This window comes from Python bivittatus, unplaced genomic scaffold, assembly GCF_059951505.1.
Source record: "Python bivittatus isolate LINGU-HERP-01145 unplaced genomic scaffold, Pbiv_v1 ctg000080_np1212, whole genome shotgun sequence".
Lineage (NCBI taxonomy): Eukaryota > Metazoa > Chordata > Lepidosauria > Squamata > Pythonidae > Python > Python bivittatus.
The window spans coordinates 85,023,596-85,051,350 of record NW_028277035.1 but is presented as its reverse complement, the minus strand read 5'-3'; the positions used below and the strand labels follow the sequence as shown (position 1 = coordinate 85,051,350).

The following is a 27,755-nucleotide window of genomic DNA, read 5'->3' as shown; positions in this document are numbered from 1 at the left end:
AAATTAGAATTATTTCAGTTCTGTACATTAGTACTAGAATCAAAATCATTTTGGATTATTAAGGCCAAGTTTATGTCAGTGTGAATATGTTTACCACATTGTATGCAGTTCTGTAGCAGTGATAAGATGACCTTCCATTCCAGAAAGGTATGTGATGAGTCAGTTGGCTTTCAAATATGTAGGACTGAACTGAGTTTATATTTCGACTAGCAATAGGTATTATTGCATTAGCTTGCCAGGATTGTTCTAAATGTCATGCTAATCTCAGGAAAGACTTCTGTGTTATGGAGGAACAAACAACCATTTGGGTTACTTAATGTAGTTCACAGATCTAGTTCCATGGATTACTTATTTTTATTCTGTGAGTTTTATATCCTGCCTTTCTTCCAGGAGCTCAGAGTGGAATACATAGTGCTTCTGCCTCAAGAACCTTTCAAATGCGGTGCTTAAATGAACTATAAAATGTTCATATTTTCAGTTTTGGGTTGTATTATGAGCTGTGAATGTTTCATAGAATTCAAAACTAAGTGTGTTAATGAAATTTCAGAAACTCATAATATTACAATTTTATATCTGTATTTCATTTTTAATACCTGATAGAACTGCAAAATCAAGATGGAATATATTTGTTCAGCATTGTTGTCTCCAAATTTTTTATGAGCCAGGGATTAGCTATATAATTATAAGAAGCTTTCATAAGAGCTCCACTGTAAACATCTCAAACTGTTTTGTATTTTGCATTACCCCCATCTAGGTCCCTACAAAGGTCATCCATTAGTGTTACCAAAGCTGTCTCTGTCCCAGGCATGAACCCTGACTGGCTAGGGTCCAGATAATCTGTTTCATCTGGGGCACTCTGTAGTTGGTCCCTCATCACCATCTCAATAACCTGTGCTTAAAAAAAGAAGGTTGGGGACCCAGTTAATTAACTAACACCTCTGGATCCAGGGAGGGCCTCTTAAGGTAATGGCATATACCACAGCCTTCTTCAATGCTATCAGCAACATCCTCTCCAGGCTACAGGTGAGAAATTCTAGAGAGCACTCTATCCACTTCCTCAATGGATTTCAGGCCAGAAAGAATCCAAGGTAATTTGGCAAGATGTTCCAGTCACTGCTCTAGATACTGTCCAAGGAAAAGATTCAAGAATCTAATGCTCTGCTAACTGGTCACAGCAGTCAGGGGAAAGCTTTGCAGCTGGTTCCTTCCCAAAAGGGAATTAGCCACTCTAAGTAGCTGAACAACAGCCTACTGAAGCAATAAGAAAGGAAAACTTGGAAAGCTTTGCCTCTCATTACCATGGAGTTGATCTGAACTTGGGCATGTACCTACCTATGCTCAGTCAGTTTCACTCCTTGACCTACACCTATTGTGTAGTTTCTTCTTTGCCACTTCCTTGGTCAGTGCCCAACCCATTCCCCCAATGGCCTTTCCCTTTCATCTGAAGTACCTACAGACTCTGAGAGAATGGCACCAATTTTGGAAAATAAGTGGTAGCAGTGGTTTAACTGTTCATACAGACCATCCCAGTCTACATCCTCAGAACAGATTTCTGAATGGGGGAAGCTGGCATTTCCTCCTCCTTTTTCTGCTGCTGTGTAGGTTGCTCTCCCACATTCTTTCCTGGTAGCTCTCCCATCCCACCTGACCAATCTTACATCACAGAAGTAGAGGGAGCTAAGAAAATTCTCAGGTTGTATCTCAGTCTGTTCTGTGGAGTCCCCCATGCTGGGAAACAGAGAGTCTTATTCATGTTGGGATCTACAATCATCTTGTGACAGTGGTTGATTATGTGGATAGGGTTTCCCTGGGAATTGCAGATGGGGCATGGATGTAGTTTTTCACAGTCTCTCTGAATCTGGATAGCCCTTCCAATGAATCAGGTATTCCAAATGCTTCCCCTTGCATCTGGAGTCCAGAATGGCCTCCACTTCACACTCTTGCTCCCCATTCACCAGAATAGGGCGAGGTGGAGTTGTCTTAGTCTGTAAGCTACAGGGGGGTGCCTCTTGCGCAAGCAGCAGTTGGTGGAACACAGGATAAATTTTTATGGGTGCAGATAATTTTAGATGGAAAGCCACTGGGTTTATTTGCTGAACCACTTTGAAAGAGCCAATAAATTTTGAATCCAGCTTCTTGGAGGGTCAGGTGGAAGACAAAAATTTTGTTGAAAGCTACATCAATTCCCCCTCAGCAATTTCAAACCCTTCTTGTGTTTCTGGAGCTCGCTTGTACACAGCCTCTTTACAAATCTAGCTATTCCTTTAAGAGGTGCTAAGCAGCTTACCTCTCCTTCAGGAAGTCTGAGGTGTGAGGAACTGCAGATGTAGCAGCACTGGAGGGCAACATGCAGGGGTAAATGTTGTAATTTGCCTGAAAAGGAGACATGTTGATGGAGTAATGTACTGAGTTTTTGTAGGCAAAGTCTGCAAGTGACAACAGCTCAGTCCAATTATCTTGTTGATAAGAGACATAGCATCTTAAATATTGTTGTAATATTTGGTTCAATTTCTCAGATTGTCTGTTTCATTCTGGATGGTGAGAAGATGTTCCAGGCTCCTCCAGGGATGTGGGGAGAGGACTTGGAGGGGGAGGTAATATGAGAGTCACTTCTCACACTGATAGGAATGACACTTAATAAAAACACTTGTAGTAATTTTGTGTGTGTGTGTGTGTGTGTGCCTTTGAGTCAGTGTTGATTCCTGGTGACTGCCTGGACTAGTCCCTGTAGTTTTCTTGGCAAGATTACGGTTATAGAACATTTAAGTCATACATTAGTTTCTATCAAATTTAGCAGCAAGCTTTACACATTATTGCATGCAAGATGTCTTGTAGTTCACTAGTGGAATATATTTGGGGGGCAGTGAGTTGGGGACTCTACAAGGTAATGTATATTCAGAGTGTGCTTGAGAGAGTTTAAAAAGCCTGAGATATACATTGGATACTTCTCATTGGCTTTTATTACATGGTATGTAATATTCAAGACTTTCCCTTGCAAGTTAGCAGGATAGCATTTAAAGTGATACCATTATATTGTGGTTCTGCATTCATTCTGTATGAGGATGGTATCTTCTTTTTAAACTTCTGTGAACTTCTTTATAGTCACAGTAGGTGGTAGCACCTAGCTTCACCATGGCTGATCCCAAGAAAAGCTAAGTGGGGTTGGACTTCGTTAGTACTTGGATCAGGGCCCACCAGAAATAGGTAAACTTGTTGCCTTGTTGAATTACTGCTAAAAACAGTTACATAGGACATTTTCACCTTTACCTTTAAACTGTTCTGTATGCCCTTTTGTATAATTTTGTTTACAGAGATTGATTTCTAATGTCTTGAGATGAGTTTGTCTGCTTTGCTGAATAGAATTGGATATGTGGGTGGTTTTTGATAGGAACTTGAATTTGTAGTTAAGGAATTGAAAGAATCCAGAATCACTTAACATCTAACTTTGGTTCTCATTGAATGATTTTTTTTTCAGTCATTTGCCTCAGTAGAACATTATAATTTAAAGCATTTTTTTTTTTTTTGGTTAATGTTGATTTTAACTTCTGTGTTTGGGTTCATTTATAAAAGAGGATTTTTCACCATTTGGCTGGTTAAGGCAGAGTTCAGTTGTTACTGCATATGGTATAAGAAACAATAAATATGCCCCTTTCGATTCACATTTATTAGGTTCATAAATTAGGTTCACATGCCTCTCTCTTTTCACTGGCTATCGTTGTTGTTTTTGTAAGATTACAAGCCATTCAGAATTTAAGGTCAAATTGTACAGCTTTCTCCTGTACCTCTAGATACCTATCTGTTTCTCTGTGTTAGGTGGTGGTGGTCAGAATGTTTGTAATCACCAAAGAATCATTTACTGCAGTGCATATAAGGTAGTAATTTTGTCCCCTTATGAGTAATTGCAGCCTCCAGTGTTCATTTGTTTCTTCATATTGTTCTTATGAAGTCATTTAACATACTAATTTTAGTAGAAAGAGTTAAAGCATTTATGTTACATATGCATGCTTCTGAGGGGTAGTCATCTGGAACAAAAAAACCCTTTATACATAAGGAATTAATATCCTATTGTCACCAATTTGCACATGCATAAAATTTGGGATTGATACTTCATGAAAGATTGGATTCACAAAATGGGGGATTTGGCTATTCATATATTATATGAGAACAACAAATTAGAGATTTATTTTTTTTCACTAAATGCTAAAAATAATGTTAATTCTCAGTATTTGAAACTATTTAAAAATTGGTTATTGTAATATTAAAGAAAGCAACATGACCCCTCAGTTTGTATCTGTGCTGGGCTTGGCCAAAGCCTGGGAAGAGCTCAAGTTGAGAATCTTTGACCTCAATATACAAAGAGACAGAACTCATATTTATTGTATTTATTGATTGTTTTTAGCTTTGCTGTTCGCCGCCCAAAGTTGCCTGTGGTGAGATAGGCGGCTATATAAATTGGCTTAATAATAAATAAATAAATATTTCACATTTCCACTACAACACTCATGGACCTTCCCTTTACTATCCCTCAATATTTTTTATCATCTACTTGTCCTGTCACATAGGAAGGCTTTTACACTGGCACACCTGGATGCTCTTCTGGTACTGTCAAGGAAGATTTAATGACATTCCTTACCAAGAGTTATTGTGTATCTATTTAGATTCCGATGTCAAAATCATAGTGCACTTGCTTCTGAAATGTCCTATTACCATCCTTGAAAGGTATCTCCCTCTGATCAGACACAATCTCATGTGGCCATTGTGCCCAGCCTTCTAATCAACCAGGTTTGGGAATGGTGGCCAAATTTTTGTCCCATTGCAATGACAGTCAGAAGTTAAGGGACCTGAATGTAGTCTTATGCTTAGTCTCAGGTACAAGTCTTTTTTTTTTTTTTTTCTGGATATTTGTATTCTGCATTCTTTTTGCAACCTTTTGTCTTTTGGGGGGGTGTCTTTGATCATATATTTTAATTTTTTAAAAATGGTTATGGTACTTTGTGATATTTATTATGTTCCTGATTAATAATATTAAACAATATGTTTTTGGAAATGAAACCTTTCCAATCAGGAATATAATTATAGAAATTTTTCATTTTGCACTACTGATTTACAGCTACTTATTTTTAGAAAAAATTACATACCTTTTCTAACAGCCCTCATAAAGGGCATATTGATGGACATATTTGACAGAAGCTATATATACTCTTACTGATGTTTCCATGGAGGCTTTCCTGTCTGAGGTTGGCAGAGAGCCCATACAATCATGTGAAAAAGTAAGTGCATCCCATGTAAAGTTTTTTTCTTTTTTAACATATGTGTTAAACATATATTAACTGTGTATGCTGCCCAGTGTCACATGCAAGTGAGATGGGCGACCATATAAATGTAATAAATAAAATTTAATAAATATGTTATCTTCACGTAAACAATATATTAAGATAAAGGTAATGCAATTGAACAAACCCCCCCCCCCCCCATGAGAATTGACTTTGCAATCATTTCTTCAGCAAAAAATTAACAGATATGCCATTTCCTTCTGTGGAAAAAGTAAGTACACCCTTGGCTGTAATACCTGGCATTGCCCCCTTTGGCAGAAACAAACTCAAGTAGGAATCTATATACTACTAAAACTCTCCTGTCTGTAATGTTCAACTGGGCGAAACAGTGCGTCATAGGGCAACAATTTTTGAACCAGGTACCTCAAATGTGCTAACTTACACAATGCGTCCAAAATCTGGGACCTATTACTCCCGTGGGATTGAAATTTGGGAAATTTGTGGCTGCTTCAGCATTGCTACACCACTGCACTGCCACGATCAGCTCAAGTCACATGATCATCATGGATGTATCCCCAACCTTTTCCCCACCTCCCTCTGCCCCTATGCCCAATCAGCTGGTGGCAAGGCCTGACGGGTGAGCAGCGATTGGTTGTTTTGAAAGTGAGGCAGAAATTTGAAATCTCTTAGTGGCGGTGGGCATTGACGAAAGGATGAGGGAGTGACTTGGATGCCTGCTTGCAAGGTAGGGCTGGCTGGGGGGTGCTGGTGGTCAACAGGTGAGCCTTCTTCCTCCTTCGAGGGAGGGGGTCCTTAGGAGAAATACCAGAATGATGAGCAAGGGTGCAGTTTTCCTCGCAGTCTGTGGCTCCCTTTGTTCCACCTCTCCCCAGCAAAGTGGCAGGCATATCCGCAGGTCAGCTGAGGAGGAGGCTTTACCAGGGCTCTCCTGAGGGTTGTGAGGGGAGGGCAAATGGTGCAAGCCTATATTATATATGGAAAGGGAGGGAAGGAAGGAAGTGAGAGGGAGGAAGGGGGAGGAAGAGAGATTTCTTACACTCTCTGCCAGCTTCCCACAAGCAAAGTCAATGGGAAAGCTGGCAGCAAATTGTAAGTCGCTCACACTCCCACTGCTTTGTTGCCCTTGGTCATTCTGTTTCTCTGTTTAGGTAAGGAAATATCTCTGAAATGATGACACAGTGGGACATGGATTGTCAGGTTTTATATAACTGTCTCCCAGTCTCTGACATCGACTGGGAAGAATTTTTTCCCACTCCTCCATGCAGAATTTTTTTTCAGTTGGGTGATGTTTGAGGGGTTTCTTGAATACACAGCCTAGATTACAAATCTAATTTGTTCAGCTCCTTTCTAATGGTAGATTCATGTACTCTGGCATCAGTAGTTGCAAGAGCTACCTGTTGGTCACATGATGAAATTCTGGGGTCTTTATAGACTTTCTTCAACATCTTGCATTTTGGTCTCAGGCTGAACTTGCTGGAGTGGCTTGGCCTGGGCAAGTTGGCAGTTGTTTGAAATCTTCTCCATTGTAGATGATCTTCCAGACAGTGGAATGATTGACGTCCAATTGTTTGGCAATCTTTTTAAGACCCTTCCCAGACTCCTAGGCATCTCTGACCTTCTTTCTGAAGGTCTCAGAGAGGTCTTTTGATCTAGGCATGGCACACACTTCAACAACGAAGAGCCAAACTAAATCTCTGAGGTTTCAGTAAGGCAGGTTCCAACCAGATCCTCTCTAACAATTGTCTGATAACTTGCACCTGATCTGGTGCACCTGATTCTAATTTTAGGTATTGAGAAAGTCATAAATGTAGGGGTGTACTTACTTTTTCACATGTAAAATTTGGATTTATGTTTATTTAAATTACACAATGGATTACAAAATGTAAATGGTGCATGATATTTGTTATATCCACTTTATCAATATTATTGAAATGAAGATCTAATATTTGTATATTGACACATGTTGAAAAAAATCAAATATTTCAATGGAGCGTACTTATGTTTTCACATGATTGTAGAATAATTGCTGTTATTAATACAAAGATCCTCCATGTGGAACATTTCCTACTGTAAAATGCTTTCATAAATTATCATGCAGCTTGATTCATTCAGTTTGCTCTTGAAAACTGGCTGAATTTTAGAGACAGCCAGCTGCGTCCTGTTAATAAATGCATAACATTTATGTACAGTATTATTAAACAGTGTAGCTGAAAGTGTTCAGCTCTCACAAAACCACCAAAATTCTATGATTTGGAAGCAGAATCAGAGTACTAATATCTTAAATTGGTCTGTACCAAGGAAATGCACCCTTTTGTGGTAGATGGCCATATTTAATATTTTAGAAACAATACAATACTTGAATTGCTATATATTTGCAAACAGTTATGTCAATTGCAGATTTTGAGATTCTAGTAATAAGTAAATCTTAACTGCAGATTATTTTGTGTGTCCCAGTATTGTATTTCTTTTTATGCCAGTAGAATGTAATAGATAGTTTCACAAACCATGAGGTTGTATAGTAGAAGTGTAGTGTTACTGAAGAAGACAATTATAATAGAGAGAATTTTAAGTGACATGCCTAATTTTTCTCTGTGTTTTCCTGTATGAAATGGTGTATCTTCTGATGCCTGTGCATAGTATGACTTTAGCTTTCCCAAAAGTATCCAGGAATCTATAACTCTCCCACCCTTAATTGGCCATTTTCTCAAGCAGTTTAGCTCAAGTATGTCTCTTTCCTTTAGAAGTCATTTGCCAAGACCAGACACCTGGCAGGGAGGGTAGGATGGTTGAGTTGGTATTATTTTACATAAACTTCTATCAACTAGGCAAGAAGTATAAACAACATATATACATAAATAGGCGGATGAGTGATTGCAATAGAATATAAGTTTTCAGAAACCTGACAACTCCATATCAATAGAGATAATGTTTATCTTAACACAAGCTTCCTTGTTCAGCACCTGCACGGACTATATCTTTGTTAAGTGTCCTTGGCAATTATTAAAATGTTTGGATTGCATCCAAGATAAAGTGTACCAAACTATATCCTGGTGTTGTGTTATTTACATTCCTGATATTTTATAAAAGTGTAAAAGATGGCAGCCAAATATTTTGAGCCTCAGTATATAACTGAGTATATAATCTATCAGGAAAAGGTCCTATATACAGACAATCCTAATTATTCACAGGTTATGTATTTGCAAATTTGCCTATTTGCTAAAATTTATTTGTAACCCCCAAATCAGTACTTAGGGCGCTTTCATGGACATGTGCAGAGTGGCAAAAATTGTGATTCGCCCGTCATGCGTGTTTCTAGCTGAGGTTGAACAAGGTGATGCTCTGCCTTCTCTCATACTGGTGATCTTGCTGATTTAACTGGCTCCCAAGCCTAGTGTTCCTAAGCGCAAGAAGGCTATGATGTGTCTTATGGAGAAAATAAGAATCTTCTGCAGAATAGGTTCCACCAATCTCTCCCTTGGTTTTTGTGGAACAAGCTAAGGTGGAGAGGTTTAACCATGCAGTGCACTGTCCCATCACACTTCCTGCAGCTCCATCAAAAGTAAGATTTTAGTTAATGCTTTTATATAACTTTAAATGTTTAATCTTGGTTTAATTTTTTTTCAGGACTTACTTTATTTATAAGAAATATATACATTAAATAAGGTGTCTTTAAACAGGAACACACATAAAACAAGGTTATGTATTGATAGGTTGATGAAAATGTTGTGACTAGAGGCTTGTAGGAATCTAACCCTGATTTCCCCTAGGAGAAATGGTTCAGTATGCGCTAATTGGGTGTTCATGGCGACTCTGAGTTCTCAAATATGTAATTACTGTGTGGAAGTTTGGATAGGGTAATAAGAGGAGGAGAGTCTACAGAATGCAGACAGTGAGGAAACATTGTCATGATTTGCAAGGTGTGTGCAATATTTGTCTTTCTCCCTGAAAAGATCTCAAACTAAACCTTCAGCAGATGCATGGTTATGTCCTTATTGGAAGAGAAAGTGAAGAGGCTTAGGGGAGAGAGTTTCTACACTAAAATCTAAGAGCCACCATGAGAAAGATGTGTTGTGTCATAGTGGTGGGTGATTTCTTGCTGAGAGAAACTGTAGTGGCTTCATACAGACTCTGTATGAAGTTGAGGGTGGTGTGTTGTCTTTCAAGTGCCTGTATCCCTGACATGTTGGAGAGGTTTCTGTGACTGTTCAGACTCAACAGTTACTATCCTTTCTTCTTGATTCATGTGGGGCTAAGTAGCACAGTCAGAAGACACCTTGAATCTCCAGAGATATTGAGGTGTTAGGCAGGAAGGAGAAGGAACTGGATAATGAGAAGTTTTTTTCATCAGTCCTTCCAAATGAGGGTCATGGCACAAAGAAGTGAAAACAGGGCTGTGGAATTCAACTATTGGCTATATAGATGGTGCCACTAAGATGGTTTGACTGACAGTTCGACAATGTCATATACTGACTTTATGAAGGGAAGTGATAGGTGATCAATAGAATAAAAGGGAGAGGGCGGGAAAAGCCCAGAACCAAATATGCAGCCAAGAAAGCAGAACATAAAGGGAGAAGCAGGAAGTCAGGGTTGGAACTCAGAATTTCATAGGAAACTGCAACAGCAAAGTTGGTAGGTGTGGGGCCACTCAGAATCTCAGCAATGCATGGAGTATGGAAAATAAATGGAGAATTAGAGATCCTAACTCAGCAAGACAAATGCAGTGTGAAAGAAGGAATAATTGTAGGACTCTAAAGAGACCAGCATGCAGAACTTTATAAAATGTTGAAGAGAAAAAGGGAAAAGTGTAGGAAATGGAAGGAGGCACACCTAACCAAGAAGAATGCAGGGTAGTCTCTAAAAACAGTAGGAACTGTGTCACAAAGCCTAAAGCTCAGAATTCTGAGAGATATGAAAAGCGATGACAAACAATAGATGAAATTACTTCAACAGATACTAGCAATAACTTCCAATGTTTAATGTTCAAAGTGTAGTATAAATATTTAGGTAATGGTTAGCAGTTGGGGAAAAAATGGAAAGGAAGAATGCATTATCAAAAGTTTTTTTTAATCACTGTTTTTACTTATGTTTTACAGGTAGTCCTTGACTTACGACCACAATTGGGACCAAAATTTCCATCACTAAGTGATGCGGTCGTAAAGTGAGATGTCATTGACCACATCACTTAGCGATGGCAATCCCGGCACTCCCTGTTGTTATCGTTAAGTGAATTCCACTGGTCATTAGCCGAGGACCCACTGCAATCCAAGCCATTCCGGGCTTGGTCCCTCCCAGCCCCGAGCCTCAGTAAGGTAAGGGACTGCCTCCAACTCCCCCCACCTGCCTATCTCCCCCCCATCTCTGCCCATTTGGTCACCCTGCACCCTGCATTGTGGGTGGCAAGGAGCCCAGAACTGCACAGTTCTGGGGCTGCTTGCCATGCTGCAACTCAGGGGCTTCTTGGCATGCTGCAGCTTTGGGGCTGCAAAAAGCCCCTGAGCTGCAGTGCAGCATGAAGCTGCCCCTGAAAGCCTCAGCCACCCCAACCCAATTGCCCTCGCCACCCTGCACTCCAAGACTCCTCCTGCCCTGCACTCCGCCGCCCCAGCTGACCTTTGCCATCTTCTTGCTCCTGCTGCTGTCAAGGTGTGCCCGGCCTGGCTCTTTGTGCTAGAAGCTCCTTTGTACCATGCTGCTGGACTGGACTGGGGTTGAGCTTCTCACTGTGCTTCGGCTCTGGCGCTTTGCAGGAGGAAGGAGAAATCCTCACGAACGGCCAGCAGCTTCCAATGTCAGCTGCAGAGTGTGTGGTGGAAGTGCTCCTGGAGAGTCTGTGGGTGCTTCCAGCGCATACTCTGCAGCTCATGTCAGAAGCTGCTGGCTGTTCGTGAGGATTTCTCCTTCCTCCTGCAAAGCCCCAGAGCTGCAGCACAGCACAAAGCCCAGCTCCAGCCCAGCCCAGCAGCGTGGTGCAAAGGGACTTCTTGGCACGAAGGGCCAGGCTGGGCACATCTTGTCAGCAGCAGTAGCAAGAAGACAGTGAAGGTCAGCTGGGGTGGCAGGGTGCAGGGCTGCAGGGTCTCAGAGTGCAGAGTGACAAGAGTGGCTGGGACTGGGTTGGGGTGGCTGAGGCTTCCAGGGGTGGGTTTGTGCTGTGCTGTGGCTCAGGGGCTTCTTGCAGCCCCAGAGCCCCAGCGCACCAAGAAGCCTCTGAGCTGCAGCATGGCTACTAGCCCCAGAGCTGCGTGGTTCTGGGGCTGCTTGCTGCCTTGAAAGGCAGGGTGCAGAGCAACGAAAAGGGCAGAGATGGGAGTTGAAGCACCCCTGCAGTTGTAAGTGCAGGTGGGCTGCCAACCGCCTGAATTTTGATCATGTGACCCCGGGGGTGCTACAACGGCCATAACTTTGGGGACCGGTTGTAAGTCCATTTCTTCAGCACTGTTGTAACTTTGAACGGTTGCTTAACAAATGGGCATAAGTTGAGGACTACCTGTATTAGTAGTTGTTTTATGTACCTTTATTCTTGTGTGACTTCTGTTTAAATAATCTGTCAAGCATATACAGTTGAAAAAAGAATAGCAAGAATAAAGAGGTTCTCTGTTACCTTGGAAGTAAAAGGAAAGCCAAAGAGGGTATAGATTTGGAGAAAGATGAGGAAAAAGTAGGAAACTGGTAATGGGTAAGAACTTCTGAACTCCTATTTTGTCCCTATGACGTTACAGGCTTTTCTCTGTCCTGCTAATTTATATACATAGACCATTTGCTGACTGCATCTCCCCCTTGCATGTCTTATCTTAAGGATCACACGCTTTTGCCTAGCCAAAGAACAGACTGCAGCAGAGAGAGGAATGACCCTCGCTCCCAGGGTACAGCAGGTTTATTTATTGGAAAATGTACACTCCTATTCAGCAGGCTCATGAGTTTCTATGTAAAATACTCCCATGACATTAAGGTTCCCAATGAATACTAAGAGGCTTCCCCAATAATTGAGAGTTTATTAAAGTAAAACAAAGTTATGCTCCTCATGCTCTCACAGATACACACCATATTCCCACATCCCCCTATGGCCAGAGGGCATCTAGGTTGTTGGAAGAGGTCAGGTCTGGATTTTGAAGCTTCTCAGTTCCTTCCTGTTTCTCTCTCCTTTTATGTGCAGCACTGTACCCCACAGTCTTTTCCTTTTTGGCCTCAGTCCCTTTCAGATATGCCTATATACAACTCAGCCAAGTGTTTTTCCACTCTGTCCTCTTTGGTATGTCTCCTTTTCTATGCTCTAGCAGTACTTCCCTTTTGTGGTTGCTTCCTCTCTCAGGCTGACTGCCTTGGGCAATTTATTCAACAGCATCTTTTGAGTGCCTTGATTGGCATGCTATATTTAACAGAGTCTGCATAGGTTTGTTGCAAACAATTTGTTCCTGATTAACCTTCTTTAATAGCGTTATTAACTTAGTAGATCAGGACAGTGCTACAGATTTAAAGTGTCTGAACCTTAGCAAAAGTTCTGCATCTCAGTAGGAAAAATCTAAGGCACAGGTATAGAATGGAGACCTAATTGGCAATGGTACATGCAGAAGGGACCTGAATATCCTCACAAGCACAAATTAAGTATGAGCCAGCAGTGTGATGCAGCTGTTAAAAGGCAGATGCTATCTTTGGGTATATTAATAAGTACATAGAGTCTGGATCACAGGAAGTAATGGAGCCAGGCTACTCTGTTCTGGAGAGGCCCTATTTGGAACTACTAGGCACTATTGTTCAACAAGAGTACTGACAAATTGGAGCAAGTTCAGAAGAAGGCTACTAAGATGGTGAAGAGTCTGGAAACCAGGTCTATGAAGACCAATTAAAAGATCTGTGAATGTTGTGCCCACAGAAGAGATGACTAAGAGACGATGTAATAGTGGTCCTCAAAAATCTGAAGGATTGTCACCTTGGAATAGTACCAAAAACATGGTTATTTTCAGCTATGTTTTAACATTTTAAACTATATGTTAAATATAAACAGCTCAACTATATAAGGAATAAATAAGCAGTTTAGGGATTTGATATAAGAAATATTCCAAAGGAACATGGGAAGAAGACAGCACATCTTCCTTGATGGAAAAGGGCTTGTTTTAAAGTTATCTTCCTGAATATACAAACATAAAGCTATATAAATGTGATGTATACATAAAATAGCAGCTAGCATCACTTCCTCCCCTAAAAAGACATTACAGCCTGTCAGGAGACTTTCCTGTCCATCCTTTCCCAAACAGGAATGGCTACCCTAATGTCAGGAGTTTCTCATGGGAAGAAAGCCATCCCATTATCTGTACAACAATATTATGTCTAGCTTATGTAGCTCATGTAAACAAAACAACTTGTGACTGTGTGTTGTGCACATATACTGCTAACTATTGCCACCTATTGGCATGTATATGCTAGTAACCCGTCGGGGGGGTATGGAGTGGCAATATAACTGGAGCATTGTGTGCCCAGCCTTGCAGTTGCAGTAGAGCGTTAGCCACCATGTAGTTAAGTAGTTTTATGGGTTATGTAGTTGTAACTAATAACCAAGTAGTGTACCTCTTCTCTGAGAGTTTTTGGCTAGAGACTTTGTGTTTGTAGATAAGTCTTGGATGGTGAATTTATGGACATTGCAGTTTGCAAACCTCTCATGCTGGTGTGTATTTTTTCCCTGGGCAAAGTTTTTCTGGGAGCATTGCTGTACTCTGCTCAACACCTAAATGGCGCTGCTAGATGACAATTTGTGAGAAGATAAACCAACATGAACTTTCACCTATGCTCCATAACACTCCCTCTGCCTGTACTCCAGGCATTCCTTCTGCTACTACATCTTCTGGAGGTCCCTTGGAAACCAAGGTGCTTGCTGTGATTGGATGATAGAGAGAGGCTATTCAGAGGCAATCACATTAAGCATCCGAGTCAACTCCCAGTTCCAAAGGTTCACTAAGCACTTGGCCAGAGTGCCTCCCAAATTTTACCTGGTCACAGAAAACAGAGCTTTAAAAATCAGGCATGCCAACTTTGAAGTCCAGGCTGCTGAGTGATCCAAAATTCAGGAGAAGATATTACAAAAATTAAACGGAACTTTTTAGTAGCTTAATCTATCATACTTTAAGAGCTTATCAAACAAGCATATTTTTGATTTCTTTTAAAAGTAACTGCAAACTGTACTTAACCCTTTAAGCAATGACTGACAAATTCCAGCCCTGTTTTATGGTCCCAGACTCTCCTCCTGAGATTGTGCTTCTGAAACTTGGCAACAACCGTCAATGGTTTTTCACTGAGAAACTAAAGGAACTTCACGAGTTATTCCTCAAATAAGCCCAAGAAACTTACAAAGAGAAAACGCATCACTTCAAGGAAGAAAAGTTTAAAATCCTTTCCTGGTCAATTATACTTTTATCACTGCTCTGTTTGCTATAGCTCTTGGTCATCTTCTTTAGAGCAAACATAACTCTTCCCTTCCTTCCAGATTGCCAGGTAGATTTATATCCTGCCTTTATTTTGTACAGGTGACATACATAATGTTCCTGCCTCCTATTTTCTCCACAACAACTCCTCCATGTGGTGGGTTGGGCTGAGAGAAAATTATTGGCCCAAAGTCATCCAGCTGGCTTTCATGCTTAAAGGAGGACCATGGTCTTCCACTTTCTAATTCAGCACCTTCAGCACTACACCCTTAACCACTACATCAGAGTGGCTCTCATTTATTTAAATACCAAACTGCTTTTCTAGATGGCAAAAATAAAAGCATCCTTTTCTATGCTAGATTTATTTTAGCTCTTAATCTGTTTCCAGTAGTGAAACTGCTTGACTTTACATAATGAATTGTTTTCTTTTTGTTTTTGTTTTCCCAACTAAATGATGTTGATACTTGTTTATTGTTTAAGGAACTAATATGTAAACTCATTTGAATAGTAGATCATTTTATACTTTTAAACAGAGACAGAAATGTAGAAATGCAAATAACTAGTGCAGTTTTCAAAACTCTGAATAAATAATACATTTCTGCTGTGAGTGGTAGCAGCGAGTGGCAGTTTTCTGCCCCAAAAGAGGAAGTATGTGTTACAATGTAAGGCAATATGTAGAGATGTTACTGCCTTTATTTCCAAGACAGGTAAAAGTATTTCTCTAACTTCTCTGGCTGCATCCTTTCTTATGCTTTTTTTAATGAAGTATTTAAATATAAAATTTTAGAATATGTTTAGAAACATATTGATGAATCTGCAAGCCAGTTTGATCCTGTAATTTACCAAATTGCATGAACATTTTTTTCTTCTGGTTGTTAGCGGTCTGCCTTGCTTCACTACCTGAACCATAAAGCTGTTGTGTTTGCTGCTCTAATTCTCAGACTTAAAAAAGTTCACTAGGAGGATGGAGGGTTTTGAAGGAAGAACCAACTGAAAAGGCTGAAATGTATTTGCTTCATTAGGAGTCTGGCTTAGGTTATTAACCAAAATGATTTAAAGTCTTAATTTGATAGTTTACAGAATATATTTTTGTTGATTATATACTTCTTTCTCATTGTGTATGGAAAATAATAATTATAGAGCCAGGAAAACACATTTTGTTTTAAAGTTGCACAGGAAAACTTTAAAAATACAATAAAGGAGTAAAATATCTGTAATGCTTATTGCTGGCTTGAATTTAATAATATTTGATACTGTATAGACTTCATTGAAACAATAAAATATTCATGGTCCCAGAAGTATTTGTAATAAAACTCTAACTATGAATGTTGATTTCATTAAAGTATTAGAGATTTTCTGTTTTTTAAAAATTGAGTATGTGTTCTCAAGTTGGTGTCAACTCTTAATGATACATAGATAGATCTTCTCCAGGACCTGTCCCCACCATGGCCATTCAGGTCTTCTGATACTTTACCCATTGACATTGTATTTGAGTCTGCCCTTTCCTTTTGCCTTTCCCAGTATTATAGACTTTTTAAGGGAGTTGGATCTTCACATAATGTGTTCAAAATAGGATAATTTGTGTCTGGCCATTTGTGCCTTGAATATGAACTCTAGATTGATTTGTTCTATGATCCATCTGTTTTATTTTCTTGGCTATCCATGCTCTTCTCAAGAGCCTTCTCTAGCATCAAAAATATCAATATTCTTTCTATCCTGCTTTTTCCACTTTTATACAGGAAAACCATTATCTGCACAGTTCTGATTTTTGTAGGTATAGACACATCCTGGTATCTGAATGTCCTTTCTAAAGCCTTCATTGCTACATTACTAAGTGCTAGCCTGTGGTATATTTCTTGACTGTTTGTTCCTTTATTAATAGTAGAGGAACAAGCAGACAAGAAATGCACCACAGACTAAAAGGCATCAGTCCTGAAAGGCAGAAGCTATCTACCACTTCAGTGTCTTCATTGTCAATTCTAAGGCTGGTTATGTATTAAAATGCTGAGTCAGTTACTACATGTGGAAAAACTCTATAGTGTATCTTCATGCAGCTGTAATAGTAACATAAATGCCTGAAAGAAAATAAAGCCATAAAAAGAATATTATTTGAATGCTGTTACTATTACATTATGCAATTGATTGCATTGATATAGCACTTTTTTTTGCTATACTTTATATATTTCATACACCAGTTTTTGAGTGTTGTGTAATAATAAAGAAACAAGAACAAAGTTAATACTAATTCCACTAAGGAACAAGCCTTCACACTGTTTGTTAGTCAATAGAATTGTAAACTAAGCATAAAAATGAAATTGAATAATGGAATAATGCTTAAAAGCAACCCTCTGAGGGTAAAAAGAAGAAAAAGAGGTGATGATATATGGAGATCTCCAGCAACTAAATTTCCTGTAAAACTCTCCCACTGTAGCTTTGCCATCTGACTTATCTACTCCCTTCTTTCCCAGTTCTTTTTTTCTCTTTACCAATGTTGACTAGCTAGGAATGCACTTATTTATTTATGTATTTGGCCACCCAACTCCAGTAAAATGAAATGATAAAATGATAGCAAGTTTAGTTGTAGAGTCATAGTGGAGGATTTTGCCCTACTTTCTTGTCCAAATTTGTGAAATAATCAAGTGGATATCAGAATAGTAATGCATTTTAAATTTATTTCAAATTAACTGGGCTTCACCTAGTCTAGGAATTACTTTGCTGAATATTATTTTAAACTGATTAGTCTTGATATGTTCAGGAGGAGTTCATTTGTTTACATTTTCTTTTTTGTAATTCTTTTTTTAACTCTTGAAAATTTGAATCAATAATAACAATGCCAAAGCCAACAATAACAGAACAAAACTAATAAAGGGTTAAATTTTAAACAGGCTGTGTACTTTTATTTGGGAGTAAGTCCCATTAACTTCAATTAGGCTTACATCTGGAAGATAGACAGATATCTACTATTAGGTTTTTAGAAGATTTTTGGAAAGTCTTATTTCAAAGAAGTTGGCAACTATTTTAATGTTCTTTTGGAATTAGAGAAATATTTATCATTCCAGACTTGTATTAGTATGTAACCTTTTGATTGTGGTTTTGGATATTGTTTTCAATCCTCTGAAGATGTTTTTATTGTCTACTCTATTATTGTGATTCCTAAAACTGTGTTAAACCCTGCTATGATACTTCATTTCATACCTGCTAGGTAGTTCCCCACCTCATCTGACTTCTTTTAAAATGGAAAGTTGTCATCTGCAAAGCAGAATCTTACCCAATCCTGGGGGTGGCTGGTGCCTTGATGATGCTCCCTGAGTTACTGCCAATTTTAACATCTATCCTTGGATTTTATTTATTTTCTATTTATTTAGGATTATTTTATATTGTAATATTAATTGATTTTAACTGCTTTGTAAACTGCTCATTTTTTAATGAGATGGATGGTGACAAATTTGATACATATAAACAAAATGCTGGCTTTTAGCAGTCTTATTTCCAAGAGTGTGTTTGGGTCCACCTAGACCCTACTGGCATTTTTAAAAATAAAAGAATGTTTTGTGACTGCCACACAGTGCTTAGTTTGAAAGTATGCCCTCCTACCCAGAGAAAAGATGAAGTTAAGCTGGAATGGAAAAATCATACTGGGAGGGATTAGAGGGAGTGACAGGGAGCAGCCCAAAAAGTGCTTACTGTGCTTTAATTGGCTTGCGTTGAGAATTCTAGTTTTCATAAAAGAAATAAATATAACTTTTTTTGTAAGAGTGACTCCCCATGTCATGCCAGTTCATATATTTTGGAAGGGGATTATGTTTACCTTGGCTAAATCTGGAATATAGGGAACAGCTCATAAACATATTTTACCCAGGAAGTCACATTTGCAAGTGACTATATATATATAAAACAAATTTTAAGGTACATGAGAATGTTTTTATAGGTAGGAATTCATGTGGAGAATGACTTGACCAAGGCTGCTCTTTTTCATTTAATAAAATATCACAATCTCTGATAGCTTCAGTTTCAGCTAACATCAAGTTGTTTTGTGATTATTTCAACAGTGCGTGCCAGTTAGCTCAGCACAGTGCCTTGTATATCATGTTAGAATAAAAGTTTAAGAAAATATTCACCCGTGTGCTTTATTGGGTACACTTTGGTTTCACTTAGCATGCTGTAATTGTTAGGAAGATTCCAAATCCTTGTTGCACTTCTTAATGAAGGCATGTCACTTCTAATATTTTTCCCAGTGTTGCTCAAAGCAACATGTGAATTCATTTATACAAGTGAAAGTTTTGCGGATTTTGTGGATGCTTATCTTGAACTTATTTTATTTTAGAACCTATTCAAATTATTTTAACTGTTCCTTTTTTTCCTTTTTTTAACATGTTGTATAATGAATGGGAAAAAAGGGCAAAGAGAAAAACTATCACTTTATGTTGTTTGCATTTTAGTTTTAGACTGATAGTTCACATTGCTCTGCATTAATTGCTGAACTGATGCTTAGCTAGAAAAGTAATGATACTTCCCTTGCATGAAATTCAGTATCAGCTGAGCTGGGTTCTTCATCCCTTTCTCAGAGGTGCTTCTGCTAATGGAAGTAGTTCTGTTATTGGAAAACCTGCAATACTCTTTCACTTAGTAGAACAACACATACAACATGTACAGTACTGCTGTACTTGCCAATGAGTTATGGAGGTGTAGCTGTTTATACACTTGTGGAATTGTGAGGTTTATTTCAGATTTTCAGAAACTTGCTTCTTTTTCTTATTCTTCCCAAGCTTATTTAGTTCTGTAAACTGGGCAGTCTGTCAAGACTTTTGTGCAGTTAGACTACAGAATATATATAGTTTCAGTAAAATTCTTAATGGTCCACAGTTGGCAGAAAGGATGTACAGATTTGGAAGAGAATAAGGTGGAAGCAATGATGATTTCTAGTCTTGGTTATTCTTAGGACTTCGTTATTTATGAAGTTCAAAAAGAGAACCATGAACTTTCTGGCTCAGAAAAAAAGGTAATTTATATCAGGAGTATTTTGTCCAGGACAGACAATTGCCTTCAAATATTGTGCTGATTTTATTTGTATGCTGTGTTTCTTTTACTGATTTGTCTCTAACTTGGTATCTTGCCCCATGGAATGAAACAAACACTTACTACAGAATCATCAAATATAAGCATTGGAAAGGACCTGATAATCTAGTCCACTTTACTGCAGCTTTCTTGATAGATGACCCCATACAGCCCCTACTTAAACATCTGCAGTGAAGGAGTCTGCAACCTCCTGAGGCAGTCTGTTCCATTGCTGAACAGTTTTCTCTCAGGGTATTGTTCCTGATATCCAGCCAAAATCTGTGTCCTTGTAATTTAAACTTCTTGTCTCTTTTCCTCCCTCTTGAAACAACTCTGAACAATTCTGCCTTGTTTTCTACCCAGTTTTTTTCAAACTCTGTTCTGCGAGAGTTGATGGGTCAACGGAAAGGGTAAGGCTTGTTCTCTTGCAAAAAACACCACAGCCACCACTTTACAGATCAGGGGTTCCAAGGTTTGTTTGTTTGTTTGTTTTAAACTAAAGATTCTGCAACCTGAAAAAAATTAAAAACCCTTGTTCTACACAACAGCCCTTCAGATACTTGAAGACAGCTATCATGTCTCCCTGTAAGCTTCTTTTCTCCAAGCTAAATGTACTCCGTGCCTCCAACCATTCCTGATACCTTTTTCTTTCTACGCTCATTATCATCTTGATTGTTCTCCTTTGGACATACTGTACTCAGTCAGTGTACTTTCTAAAATGCAGTGCCCAGAATTGGATCCAAACAAACCTTGTAGTACCACTTTATGCTTCTCTCTGTCTTGACATGGATCCATTGTCAAACATTCATTAGGTATAATTGTTCAACCAGCTATATGCATCAGTTGATATCATGGTTCAGCCTACATTTTTCCATATTCTCTACCCAAAACTCATGGGAGACTTTGTCAAATGCTCTGTTTAACTTAAAGTGGTGGTTAATATATAGTCTTACGTGTTTTCAAAAACAAGTTAAATGAATTACTACCAACTTGTTACATGGCAGGAATGGGACTAGCTTGAGGGACCAGTGTGGCCCATTAGGGGATCCACAGAGGAGTTATATCCCTGTATTGCTAGCTGCTATTTTGCTAGTTTGTCTGTTAAACAGACTATTTAAGAACTTTACACATTCCCCAATCAAGCACTTTGCCTGTTTTTCTCCTGAACATCTTCTCCCCATAGGGTAAGTATACTGTACAATGAATTCTGTATACAATGAACTACAGAGTACAGGGTAAGGCAGGAATTGATGGCTCCTGGTTTGTCTCGAAGTGGATTATTTTCTCCATGATAGACAGTATGAGGAACAGAGTGTACCTATCCACTCAAAGAGAAATGGATGGTTTTTGTAGGGGAGGGCTTTGCTGTGGTCCTTTGGCTAAGCCCTGACATTACCTAGCCTACTAAAATAGATCAACAGCTGGATTTTGCTCTCATAAGAAACATGGTTCTCCACCAGTGTGTGATGATGATACATTCCATACCAGTATGTAATTAATGTTTTGATCTGGAACCTACTTATAATCAGCCACAATGGATGAATTGATTGTATCTTAATATTTTAACTAACATTTTCCCAATTTCATTTTGTCTTTAGTTTCTATTTTACAAAATTAATCCTTTTAATTAATCCATTTTTAATTAATCCATTTTCCTTTAAAGGTACATGATATGGTTTTAATTTTCTCTCTGACTTTGGGGATTTTTTTTTTTTAATCTGTGAGTGATTTTAGGTTGAGTGGAAGGCAAGTGCATTTGTAGCTTTTGATATGTGCTGTTGCATTCATCAGACTAGAGGAAGCTGAAAGACTAGACATTGTCATGAAGTCTCTGTTATGCTGAAGTTCCATTAGGTTGCAGTCATATTCAAGAGAGTAAATCTAGTTGAATTCAACAGGGTTTATTTCTGCTTGAATGCACTTAACTGGATATAGAAATGGAAAGTAGAATTGGATTAGGCTTTTCTAGTGCTGTGTAGGATTCATTATTATACCTAGGTTGTTAGTGACAAACATACATTGGAGGGTTTCACTTTTTTCTGAAAATTCAAACTCAAACCCAGGTCCTTCTTCAATTTTAATCAAACAGACTTTCTGATAGAAGAGAAACAACAGTATTTCCAGGCTCTGGATTTTGGTACTTTTTCTGTGGTCCTAGAAGCTTACATGAAAAGGTTTTTAAAAAATGAAAGATAATTCCAGGAAAATAGAATACCAATTAAAACAGTATTAAGATTCTGGCTAATCTTGAAAAAGCTAAGTGGGTAGGAGACTTGAATAGGAGACCACTAAAAGATCTTAGGTCAAGAGCTAACCCTGGGAAATTGACAAAAACACATCCTGGATGATTATAATAGCAAACGCTTCTGTATTGTCATCAGAAAACTACATGGCTGTGTCCATGTATTCACTAGGAGTTGAGTCAAGTCAGCATCATACGTACATACCTTAATTAAAGGCTAACAAAAACACTTTAAAACCAACAGTTATTGATCACACTCACTTGGCAACCATTTTGCGAAAGTGTTCCTGACATGCTTTCAAAATTCCAGATAAGCCTGCTGATCAAGATGGCAGACTCCTGTGCTACCTATTGAGGAAGCAAATTGAATGGCTTAACATTTGCTGATCAATGTTTTTCCCGTATTTGCATTTCATTATTATAAACTTTGTACTATACGTAAATTTTATACCTCTGTCATGTCTTCTCCAAAGTCCAAAATTTTATTTATTGATGTATGTAAAATACAGTGGTACCTCGGGTCACGAACTTAATTCGTTCCGTGACTCTGGTCGCGACCCAAATTGGTCGCGACCTGAATCAAATTTTCCCATAAGGTTCAGTGTAAATACGGTTAATCCGTCCTGACCCCTACGAATTTGGTCGCCAACCGATTTTGGTCGCGACCCGAATCAAATTTTCCCATAAGGTTCAATGTAAATACAGTTAATCCATTCTGAACCATATGTATTTTTTTTTTAACCACAAAAATATGAAACAAAGTACAGTATATACAGTATGAAGAGAGAGAACACTAACCTTGCTTTACGCGACTTCTGGTGTGGAGGACAGGAAGGCGGGTGGGGAGGCGGTTATTGTTTGGAGGGACAGTCCCCCTCCCTACAGGAAGCCACGACCACGTGTGTCAGCAGGGAAAATGGCCGCGGATCCTGTTTGTCACCCGATGCGGAGTTCGTGAATGGAAGCAAAATTTTGCGAACGGTGCTGTTCGTGAACCGAATTGTTCGTGAACAGAAGCGTTCGTGAACCGAACCACTGTACTCCTCTGCTTTCCTTTGGAAAGTTCCAAGAGCTGATCACATCGAAGGGAATAATTATTGACTTGTATTCTGTTCACATAGTCTTTCAGCATGATCTTGGTATAGAGTTTCTTTGCCTTTTTAAGTATATGTTAAACTGCTGAAATTTCAAGCATAAGTGTTTGAGTTCATTGTGGGTTATGCTGAACTCTTTTCCTTCCTAGATAATGACAGAAGAATGTACAGGGTTAATTATTGGTATGATGCTTATTTGCTTGATACCAATATTCACTGAAAAGAAAGTTATTTTCTTAGTGCACAACTTTTATATATGATGTCTTCTGCTGTTTTTCCATTTTCACACAAATAGGCAATATACGTCTCACAGGCAACCCTGTTCCCTAAGCCTTCTTTGTCATCTACTGATTTAGAATGGTGCAACTAAGAGAACTACTATATTGCCTTTAGTTTGATTACCTCATTGGAATGAATCCTGAATATTTAACCAAGTGTCTGGAACAGTTAGGGTTGAAGTGATAAATCTTTTACACTATACTTCATGTTACTGGAACTTAAAAATGGCACTGATTAATATATCCATGCAGAGTTCTTGCCTCTCTACGCATGATAAGTCTTTCAAAGAGTAACAAACAAATACTTCCTTCTCTTTCAAGTCTGTGCGGAAGCCTTCAACCCAGACGAAGAGGACGAAGATACAGAACCAAGGGTAAGCAAGATTGTACTATATTGTTTGCTGATGTGAAGAGCAGTTTTATTTATTTTCTCCTATTCCTTGTGTGAAGTTACAAAATAAAGTAGCAGCACTTGTTCTTTGGGGTAACTTTTGAATGAATAGAAAAAGATTTTCACAGTTGTTCCTGAAGGCTTTCCAATTGTGTACGTTTGAGGTAAATAAAAATAATTAATAAAACGATTGAGGGCCAGATTTTTTGTTTCTTGCTTCTCAGGCCTTCTTTACTAAAGCAATGTGAAAACTGTTCCCTGTTACAGTTAGAACATTTTCAGAATGATATCCCTAAATATTTTCAGAATTATACCCCTAAACAAGCTTAGCCTAAAAATGTATTGATGTCTAGATGTTTAAATTTCTTTGTGTTTTCTTTTTAGGTAGTTCATCCAAAAACAGATGAGCAGAGATGCAGATTGCAGGAAGCCTGTAAAGATATTCTCCTCTTCAAAAACCTAGATCAGGTAATTAGTTTGACCTATTTTTACTGTTTTAATTTGACCTTTCATCTTAAGGTTTCATAACTTAAAATATATAAGTACAGAAGCATGTTGATTTGTTACATGTGTGGACATAGCAATGTGAATGAAATTGAGTTACTTATTTAGTTATTTCAAAATATTCCTATTTTAGAATATTTAATTTGTAACAATATATTCTTGTACTAGTCTGTCAGTACAAGAAGGAATAGAATTTAATATTTAACTTTAATACGTTAGATGTATATTAAATGAAAAGTCAGATTTGTAAAGAATTTTAGCTTATTCAGGAATGAGCTGCTGATATGATTCAATCTTTCATGTGTTCACTGTTACCTGGAACCAGGAATCTGGCTTGTTTCTCTTCAGACAAGCCAGAATTATTAGTTGCAGTTTGTTCTTAGCTTCTGGCTCAGTTGTTCAGAGCTTCTAGGCTGACATGTAAATTTGAGCAATGATGGATTTGCATCTGGGTTTCCTAGGTATATCTGCTGGTAGCCAAAACCAAGGAAAAGTGATCAAGCAGTCTGTGTTAACATGCTGCTCACTGACAAATGAACTCAAATTCTTTACAATACTAACTTGTGTGTGAATACTGTCATTCTTTCTATCATAATCTTTTAATAATTAGTTTACAATTGTTATCCTTATATTGCATTATAGAGACTGATTTGAGTATGTGAAATGCTTGTCTAAAGGCACCTAATTAATTGATGACCCAAACCAGATTAAAAATAAATAAACAAGCACCTTGTGAGTTCTAGGCCTCTTTTCTTTAGTTTTATACACAAATAATGTATGTGAGCATGAAACTGAGCAAACTCAGGGAGGCAGTGAAGGACAGGAAGGTCTGGCGTGATATGGTTCATGGGATCACGAAGAGTCTGACACAACTGAACAACAACAAAAATGTAGTATGTGATGACTGGCAGTAAACCTTGAATATTCTTTGGCCTTGCCAATTGTAGGTATTTATAAGATATGTGCAAGTTGACTCACAGAACCTGCTCTACTAATCCCAAGGTTCTTGGTGAGTAGTCTTAGTATTTCTTAAAGAAGCAGTGAAAAAAGTATTTTTTTAAAGTATACTTCACTACGTTTGCACTAATTTATTTGTGTAACTGTATTCAAATTGACATCCAGAAGGATAAAGTACATCTGCAGTATCAAGTATAGGTTAAGAATGTGCAGGTTACAGATGACCCATACTTAAGAACGGAGCCTGTTGTAGCTAAATTCAAGTTAAATACACAATGATTCAAGTTCATTACACAATACTACTTATACAGTATTATACAATAATAACTGTTCTGGCTTACATACAAATTCGACTTAAGGACAGACCTTGGGAACCTCAGGCTTTTCATAGTAGTGCTTCCTTTTCAGATTGCCAGCAACAGTTAATTTTCAGGGATAGTAGCAACAGAAGACACCATCTGTTAAATCTAAGTGCATTATGAAACTCAGGTCATTTCTCGGCCAGGTTCAGATGTTGGTATAATCGAACCATTTCAGCATATTACCTGTTAAAAGCATTTCAGATTGCCCTGTTAAGCTACTGCCAACTATCCTGAAATTTTAACACAAACATGTTTTAGGAGTTATGCTGCTAGAGACATTTAAAATAGTTGCTATGTTAGCAGGATATGATGAAATACAGTTCATCATAAAAAATTACCTTTTTTTCTGGTGTTCTTGTACTAGAGATGCTAGTTTCCAAGTGAGCCATCTGCCTGTAATCAAGTAACTTTATTTTTTATTTTTTTACAAGAATTTGAGGCCACCTGACATCAAAATGACTCTGGGCAGCTTACACTAAAACAAGAAAATGATAAAAGAAAAGCATTAACTATTTGTCATCAAATGAAAAATTTTAAATAATATATTTAGCACATATAGTCTAGTCATTCCATTCTATCTAAAAGAAATAAATGCATTGTGTCTTTTAAAGTCTTAATATATGTATTTTAAGTCTTTATTATGGAAAACAAACAAACAAAATGTGTAGATTGCATAGCCCTAGAATAAAGAAATGCTTCAGTCATACAAAGTGGCTGCTAACTTATACCTTTCTGTTCAATATTGGCAGTATCTGGCTATTTCCTTCTGCTTTACCATTCTGAAATGAAGAATCCAGGTGATACTCATTTAGCTGTGTTGTTTGTGTGAACACAAAATTCAATCTGCTCCTTAATTACCATTTATGTTTGAATATTGTATTATCCTGGCTTAAGAGTTTTAGTCAGCAATTAAATCTTGTCTAGGAGTTCTTAAACATTGCTTACCGTTCTGTTCTATGACACATCTAAGAAGAATTTTAGTCATTTTAGATTCAGCTTTGGGAATTGCCTTTTTAACCTAACTGGAACAAGTTCTCTCTGAATTCAATAGCCCTGATTGTGCTGAGTTTCTTACAAGTGCAATTTAAGTTTGGGGTTATTCATAATAGGAAGTGATCTTTATTCATTAGATTTTAACAAGAAGAAACTTGTAAGAAAAAAATAATCAGGTGCTGCAGAAATTAGGCTGACAGGGAAAGTCAGCTTAGTTTTCATCAGAGACTGTATTTATGATGTTCTCAGATTTCTTCTCTCCCTCTGAAGCGGAAAGGAGATTCGGGAGGGTTCAGATACTTAGTCCTGGGATGATGGATGGGGTCGATCAAGTATCCCTGCAGATCACCTAGAATTGAATTGTTTTCCTAGTTTGCTTAATGACAAACAGGCATATAATTTGGATCCATAGATTATTTCATTTCAGAGTATCTTGATGCAGGGCATGCAGCTATTTCATGGATTTAGCAGTTATTAATTGTTGGGGCTGTCCCCTGAGTGATCAGTATACTGTACCTACATGGCTCTGTATAGTTTGACTTAGACTTTCCATATCATAGAAGGTAGGAAATTTTTAACTGAATTTTTTTTAACCTATCCATACTGTAATATTGAGCATTGCTTGCCACTCTACTCTGTTACAATATTTTCCTCTCCCAAATTAAATAGAGTATTAATGAGCTTTAACATAAATGAAATATGGACAGATTAAAATAATAGCTTTATTACCTTATCTTAAATTCCCCACAATCCAGTCATTTTTAGGTATGGGTAATGTACCAAAAATAAATAATATAAAAATTCAGAAATATTTAAATGAGCCTCCAGCCACCAAAATGCTGCCCATCACTTTGCTAAAAGTTTTAAAAAGAGCTGGAGTAGTATCTAGCAGGGATACTGTTAATGAAGATACACATTTGCTTTTGCTAAAGGATGATATGAACATTTTTATTCTTCTCTTCTGTTGCCATTTTCTACTACTTGAAAGTACTGTAATTAGCAAAAATGAATACAAATTTTCTAAAACTGTTACCTTTTTCAGCTTTGGGGTTTTTTTTAAAGTTATTTTGTTAAAGCCCTAGAAGTTTTTTTGATAGGATTTGAATAAGGAACAACTGTTTTTGGTCTGAATGTCAGCTCGCCAAACTACTATAGTCCTAAAGCTTTCCAAC

At 38.0% G+C, this 27,755-nt stretch overlaps 1 protein-coding gene across 1 annotated transcript in view; it reads left to right on the top strand.

The window, feature by feature from the left end:
- PRKAR2A (protein kinase cAMP-dependent type II regulatory subunit alpha) overlaps window positions 1-27,755 on the top strand; it is a 94,317-nt gene that overhangs the window by 40,173 nt on the left and 26,389 nt on the right. Inside the window, exons 3-4 of the mRNA XM_007437004.4 lie at window positions 23,698-23,750; window positions 24,152-24,235. Of these exons, the coding sequence (XP_007437066.1) occupies window positions 23,698-23,750; window positions 24,152-24,235 (137 nt within the window). The remainder of the gene's footprint in view (window positions 1-23,697; window positions 23,751-24,151; window positions 24,236-27,755) is intronic.